This window comes from Saccostrea cucullata, unplaced genomic scaffold (genome assembly GCF_032062105.1).
Source record: "Saccostrea cucullata isolate Sc308-1 unplaced genomic scaffold, CSIRO_AGI_Scuc_v1 ctg14677, whole genome shotgun sequence".
Taxonomy (NCBI): Eukaryota; Metazoa; Mollusca; class Bivalvia; order Ostreida; family Ostreidae; genus Saccostrea; species Saccostrea cuccullata.
Window position 1 is genome coordinate 1 of NW_026919399.1, and position 8,008 is coordinate 8,008.

The 8,008-nt window shown below is 36.6% G+C and overlaps 1 protein-coding gene across 1 annotated transcript; it reads left to right on the plus strand.

The window, feature by feature from the left end:
• Positions 1-405: 405 nt before the first annotated feature.
• Positions 406-2,064, plus strand: LOC134230669 (uncharacterized). Its single transcript, XM_062712510.1, has one exon. The coding sequence runs from the start codon at positions 406-408 to the stop codon at positions 2,062-2,064; it is 1,659 nt and encodes a 552-aa protein (XP_062568494.1).
• The last annotated feature ends 5,944 nt before the right edge of the window (positions 2,065-8,008 follow it).

The window sequence follows — 8,008 nt, forward strand, 5'->3', positions numbered from 1 at the left end:
GTAGGTAATTTATTTATCATTGCATTGAATACAAATCTTGGTACTAGATTACTCGTGCTTAATGGTATGTTGTTCTTCAGTAATAAAACGGACAATCAAAAATCAGGAAATATCCACTTATTCTCAAAAGGAAGTATGAACTCTGAAGTACTATTGTTGCTATTTTATTTTTAAAAAATCAAATCGAGAGTACTAAGTACTGAGTAACATACATAAACTGATAATTGCTACATTGGGAAATATTTGTTGTAAATAGCGTCAAAGGTGAGTGCTTAATTTAACATTAGATTTTGTATTTTTCAAGTACTGACTGGTACTTAAACTATAGTTTGAAAAAGTTAAATTCATTGAATACTCTAACTTTATTCTTTTGGCTAGCAAACAAATTCTAGATGTCAAAAGGAAATGGCCACACCAATAACCTGGGCACAAGAAGTAATCATTTGTGATATATGTCACGAAGACGCAACATATCAATTTTGTCATAGCTGTCAGGTCAAACTCTGTGGAAACTGCATAAATGAACATGTCAATGCAGAAAAACTACTCCCGCATGATATTGTTCCCTTTACGAAAAGAAACGAGAAAGTGGTTAGCCGGCTGTGTGAAATACATCCAGGCCAGAAATGTGAGGCTTGCTGCCATCAATGCGATGTCCTAATTTGTATGAAATGTGTCATTGCGTCTCACCAAAGCCACCAGATCGAGGAAATTCCTTCCGCTTATCTTGACAACATGAAGAAAATTAACCTAGATACTGATGAACTTCAGAAGATTTTAGATTTAGATAAGGAGCAAAGTGATGCCCGTGAATCAAATATTAAGGATAGAATTGCGAAAACATCTGCAAACTTTGAAGAGCTTGAAAGAGAATTGGAACACCCCAGAAGTTTATGGCATCAGGAAGTCTACGAAATCTTTGACAAACACAAAACTTTAATTAAATCCCTGAAGGAAAAAGCGGTAATTTCTCTGGTCGAACAAAACCTTCACCCAAATAGAGTCACCCAGAAAATGCTGCAAACAATAAAAGAAAACAAAGACATTCTTAGATCCAAAACAGTCTCCAAAGTTGTCAACTACATATCAAAACCTCATGGATACCAAGATATTCCTGTAGATATTGATGTGGCCATTCCTTCCTTGAAAATAACCACAGATCAAGGTAAAGAACTCAGTATAGAACTGGGAGAACACAAAGCTACATTAACACAGACAACACCCTTCAGTCCGAACAGTGACACTTCAATATCGTCATTTGGCAAGTTCTGCGTTATTGCTGATATTCAAACTCCACTGAGTTGTATTGACGCTATATCCTGTGTTGGATCTGATGAAGCCTGGATTGCTGGAACAAGCAATGTTATTCTACGTTTTGACAAATTGAGTGGCTCTGTTAAGGAATCTATCAAAATTACAGGGGAGCCAGCAGACATGTCGGTAACTCAACAAGGAGAACTGATATTTACTGATTTTGCCAATAAAAGTGTTACCATTGTCAAACATGGTATGACAGAAACCCTGATAAAAGCACCTCTAGGTTGGAGAGCATACGGACTATGCTGCACTAATAACGGTGATATCCTTGTCAGCATGAACACTGAGGATGAAAGGCAACACAAAATAGTTCGGTTTCAGGGAAAGGTAGTAAAACAAGAAATAGAAAAAGATTTGGATGGCAACCACATTTTCCAAAGAGGAGGCTACATACTTTATTTGGCCGAAAACACAAACGGGGACATTTGCGCCTCTGATGGAAATGCAAAGAAAGTTGTTGTGGTGGATGCAACAGGGATTGTCAGATTTCGTTATAATGGTTATGGAGCCAGAGGGAAGAAATATTTCTCTCCAGAACAAATCGCTACCGATTCCATGAGTCAGATCATCGTGACGGATCAGAAGAATGATTGTTTACACATTCTTGATCAAAACGGACATTTCCTACAATGTGTGGATTACTGTGGATTAGACGCACCGGGAGGTTTGAGTGTAGACAGTAAGGGAAGATATTGGGTTGGTTTGCATTCTGGAAAATTAAAAATGATTTCATTATTGAAGATGTAAAACTGCGGGAAAGATGGTTTATTCATGAGCTTATGAAATATTTATAATGATCGAACAGTACTGTAAAATTGTATTTTTATATAGGTCGTTTGTTTTCGTTGTTTTCAAGAAATTGTGAAATTCATGTCCTTCATTTTGTGTACAATATAGCTCAGCAGTTCTTTAATCATGAAACCAAATCCCAACAAATTCTGTTTCTCCTAAAATCTCGATTATTTTGTTCCTGCGAAAATAAATGATTGCGATGTTTCTGTCACAGAGCAATCGCCCGATTTTAGTTAATTAATTGTAAATGAGTGAGTGATAGGTTGCAGGTGCGCAGCGCAGGCGTTGTAGCCCTGTTTCCCAAGAGTGTAATTTTAGTTAGTTAGAGAGAAAGCGAGTGGACAAGCATGGATTTATAATTTGTTTATTTGTCATTTCTGTTATCGTTGTTTATTGTGCGTGATAGAGTTCTGAGAGATGAAAGTGAGCACTAGATTGATTTGTGTGAGACAGTGGGCCCTGGGAACATGAGTGAGAGAGAGAGGAGAACAAGTCTGAAAGTCAACGAGTGTGGACGTGTATTTTGTATTGTGAACATTGTGATTTCTTATAAATATATCTTGTGTTGTAAATATGTAAATAAACGATGTAAATAAAAACAATCTTCATTAATTACCAGTGCCAGTGACAGGGAGGACCCCCGTCACATTTCTATAAAAAATTGTGAATTCAATTGATTATTGGCCAATAGGGACATATTAAGAATTCAATGGATTCAATTTGTTGTACTCAGATATATAATTCAAATACTAATACTGGTTGAGTGTGATCCACCAGGATGATAATGTTCACACAAACAGAAATTAAACTATGGACCATAATTGTGACGATGGAATGCTAATTAATGCAGTTCTGCATTATTGGCATGGCAAAAAAGAAAGATTATGCAGTTATTCGTCGTGAAATTATGATAAAGTTTAGAACTGAATTCTTCCGTTTGACTTGGATGAGATTGGATCACCACTATTTGATTTCTTAATTTGGATTCGAGTGATCGATGCCTTCAGACTGAGAAATATTAAAAAAAGAACAGAAAAAAATTAGGTTTTTAATCTTTGATTTGCTACGTTTTTCAAGCAATTCAGCACCTAGCTATAATTTCAACCGTTTATGATATGCCACGTTCAAATTAGTTTTCATAAGTCCTGCAAGGGCTTCCGTAGAATTTAAATCAAACCGCGAACGGCGATCATGTGTGAGTGTTTATTTTAAATGCTTAAAACCTAGCTTTCAAAATAGCTTCAAAGGTGAGTATTATTCTCGCAAATATTTGATGTGTATTTTTTTTCAACTTATTCCAACCTAGCCTGAAATTATAGTCATAAACAAAACTAAGATCATTCACACTAATCCGAAATTCCTCTCCTTTAACCCTATTTTGTAATTAAAATATGACATGTGCAGGCTAGAATCAGAGAAATCTCGCAATAATGTCACAGTGAATATCATGATTTTTTGTACGACAGCGTAACAATTCAAAAATCACAGTAATTCGAAAAAAGTAGGATGTTTCTTACTTTTCCGTATGTTTTTTGTAGCAAATCGTCAACGGCAGCGATGGTTTTGAGCACATTTAAACGATATACATGCATTTAGTGACTACAGTACGAATTAAGCTCACCTTAACGAAGTTGGGGGTGTATGTGATACCCTCAGCTTCGGCATCCCAGTTCAAGTTTTGGATGCAGTTTTCTCTTTCAAGTACTTCTGCGCTCTTAACATTGATCAGATATGCATGCAAGGTTCTTCTAGTATATGTCTCATTTACCAGTCAAGCTTTCAGATGCTGAATTTTCAGCAAAGGACTGGCCATGTAAATGTATTTAGAGTAAGTTAAGGTTTTTGGTGGAGTTTCAAGTTTCTGGTGCAGATCCCATTTCCAAGTAACGATATTAAAGTCCTATGTTGACCAAACTTGCATGAATGATACACCTGTAAGGATGTACACTTATCAGGCTTGCTTCAGATGCTGGATCTGACCTACATTTCCTAATGAGTGAACAGGTTTAAGGTTTTGGTGTAGGTCTCTTTTCCATTTAACTATAAGCCCTATATTTACAAAACTTGAATGGATGATACGCACTACCAGGCTTGCTTCAGATGCTGGGTTTTAACCTAAATTTTTCAGATGAGAGACCAGGTTCAAGTTTTTACCGAGTGCTAATAGGCCTTTATGAATAATTAATTGACAAAATTAGCAATGTATTTGACAGTAACTTATTACTTTTCAAAGTAATTGACCTCAAACCTGGTTCGGTGTCTTTTTGTCTTCGCTCAATTGCGTCCAACAATAGTGTACATACCTGTAAGGTTAGCATATTAATCTGTCGAAGATACTGGAACCGTGTGATGATTCAGGTCCATTTGATCATATTGATCAAGATTTTCGTTTAGAGAATTGGAAGTCTCATCTCATCCAATGATGAAGACTATAAACAACATGCTAATACAGTACAAAAGATGGAAATGTTTATGACTCTTGGCGCATGGGACTTATAACAGATTACCATTCGTAAGCGAGTATTCCAAAAGTAATTTCAATGCGACTTGTTCTGCTGAGTCTTTATTTATAAACATACGCACTTCATTGATCAAATTCTTTATTGAAAATGGTTTCATAAGTCATAATCCAAAGGGAAGGCAACATCAACAACATTGAAATAGAAGATGTTTCTATGATCATACGACTAAATATGGTTGAAATATTGCCGAATCGGCCTTAAACAATACCAATCAGTCTTAACATCATATGGAGTAGGGGTAGCTTAGAAGTCCATTATTTAAATTTTAATTAAAGTTGTTGAGTAAAAAAACAGAATCCAATTAAAGAAGTTTCTATTTACATCACCCATTTTTTAAAATCATCCTCAGCAGCCCGCGTACAAATGTCGGAGGGAACCTTTGTAGTTGCAATAAGGACTTGAGTAAATTTCCCTTTCGATGGTGTTTTATAGCAATATGCTTTCCTTCCAAAGCCCTAACAACAAGGTCCAGATTCCATCTAACCCAGAACTACTCAGCTATCTTGGCTCTAATGGTCATTTGCAGTTGTTGGATATATATATATATATATATATATATATATATATATATATATATATATATATATATATATATATATATATATATATATATATATATATATAGATAGATAGATAGATAGAGAGAGAGAGAGAGAGAGAGAGAGAGAGAGAGAGCATATTCTGATAACGCGGTTTGGCATACTTTATTAACCAGCAAGAACATCCCATTAAATGGAACTCATACTCAGACTTGTATATGATTCTCCTTTTGCTAAATACTGGTGTAAATGCCAGCTTCAATCCAGGTTCCTGAACCTGCTTTTCTGAGCCATGTATATCTTGTTTTTTTTTTTAATATGGATTTTAATTTGGCTCTCTAAACATACCAGACTTCACTTTCAGGGTTTTGTAAAATGATAATTTGTCCTCTGTTTAAGCTCTCTCAGCACACAAGCAAAATATCCATATTTATTACGTCCGATAATCCATTATTTTATACATCCAATATCACCTACTGTTGTGGAAAGAATAGAAATGCGTCTTGATCGTATAGTGGTTTATTTAGACTCTGTTATTAACTATAGAAACATAACGTACAGTATTGTGACGTAACAATAACGTTAACGTACATTACATAAACCCGCGGATAATCCGTGACACTCCGGGCACCGAAATGAATATTATACTAGAATATTAAAAAGTTCAAATCAAATTAACAGTTCATGGAAATTTAAAATAAAAACAAGTTCATAATCACCTAATTAAGAGGTCCATTCACGGATTCTTTCTTTGGCTTTTGTTTTTGACACTCGATCAGAAGATAGTATTTTAAGTTCGTTCTCATTCACTTCGATTGGATATAGTTTCACAATTGGTCTGTTGGTAAGTCCATTTTTGGTCCGTAAAGTGGCAGCTCTAACGAATCCGTCTCTCACCTGTATGAGTTCCTCAGAGTGTTTGTGACGTAGTTCTGTGTTAGATTTCTCCAGCTCCATGTTTCAAGTCCGTATATTGGCATTTTGTTTATTATCTCTGCTATGTCCCTGAGATTCTTTTTCTGTAATTTTTCTTTTTCCTTCTCCTCAGCCTCTGTACGTTTTTCTGTCATCTGAGTTTCTTCCCTTCGTGTGTCATCACGGATCCTTACGGCGAACGTGTTATCTTTCTCCCTACTTTCCACGGGGCCCTGTGAGGTTTGAAGCTGATTTTCAAGTGTCTGTACTCTGATCTTTAGCTCCCTTTTTTGCCTTTGAGCGTAATCATATCGTGACTGAAGACTGATGTTTTTAGCATTAAGATGCTCCAAGTGAGTGCTGTAGGTTTTGATATTAACAACCTGGTCCTTTAATTCCTGAACCTCGTTATGCAAGTGTCCGTTTTCGTGCGCAAGTTTATTCATCTGTTCCATCATATCCTTCATCCCATTCTCCACATGAGTCTGAAAATTTCTTTGTTGGTTGAATTGTAACAATCTCTCTAGCAGGGTACCATTTTCTTGTTCCAATGCGTTCATCCTTTCTGTCTTAGTCTTCAGCTCTGACTTAAGTTGCTGTATCTCGTTAGTGAGCTTGCTACGTTCTTGAATGGAGTCCACAGTCCGACTCATCGGAGTGGAAGCTGATTTCCATAAAACACTTTTATGTCGTTGTTCAACGTTCATTTCTGTGGGTTTTGGTTTGCTCGTTCCTACAATGTTGACAATTGTTGATTTGGTGGGCTCGTCTCTGTCCCTCGTTAGTTTCATGTCGCATATACTTGTGTGGTGCTTCTTCTGGCACGTTTTACATCTGTTGCGGGATTTACAATCTGCGGTGCGGTGGTTTCCTAAGCAGCTGAAACATAATTTCTTCCGTTTTAAGATGTCGAATCTTGTTCTTACTTCTGTAACTTTCTTACAGTCCCCTGGAAAGTGATTCTCTGAGCAACAATAAATGCATGGGCGGCTCTTTATCTCTGTTGTTTCGACATAAGGAGTTGACTCTTTTGTTTTCTGGTTGTGTCCATTATGAACATGACATTGTTTCTTTGAGGCTCCGGTAAGAAACAATGCTGTTGCGTGGAATCCATCGCTGTTTTCAATCTGGCCTGATTCAAGGGTTTTGACTTCTTTGCTGATAGCTTTACGAAGATTGTGTAGTGAAATGTTGTCACCATCGTACTCACGTGCAATGTTTTTCCTGATTTCAGCTGGTAGCTTGTTCATTATGACTGGAATAAGTAAAGCTCCGTACATCTCTTGTTTTTGTCCTAGACACTCTAAACTCCTGACATGAGATTCCAAGCAGTCTCCATAATTTCTTAAACTAATGGCGTCGTTTCTCGGGGCTTGCAGTTCCATAAGTGCTCTCATATGAGCATTAATAATTTTCTGGGGTTGACCAAACCGTTCCTTGAGCAAGTCTATGGCGGTTTCATAATTTGCGTTTGTGAGAGTAAATCCTGCAATGGTTTGTGCTGCTGCGTCCTGTAATTGAGCCTTGAGATACGAAAACTTCTGAATTGGTGTTAAAGTTTGGTTGCGGTGAATTGTTGATTCAAATGAATCCCAAAACATATTCCATTGTAATATATTCCCGTCAAAATCTGGAAGATTTAGCTTCGGTAATCTATGATTATTCGTAGCGTGGTTGGATAGTAATGACAAAACATTTTTCTGCCAATCTAGGTTACTTTGTTCATTGAGATCAGAGGCAGGAAAATTGTTTAAAATATTCTCACAAGCCGTTTCACTTGAGTTAATTGCAGCTGACGTGTTTACGTTACTATCATGAATTTCTAAGGCGGGTACAAAACACTCAGCACTGGCGTTCAAAGTTTTACATGAAACTTTTTCCGTAAATTTTTCTGTTTTCTTAATTTTGCAATCCAATTCGTAC

Coding starts and splice junctions, on each gene's coding strand:
- LOC134230669 (XM_062712510.1), top strand. CDS start 406: ATGGCCACACCAATAACCTGGGCACAAGAAGTAATCATTTGTGATATA.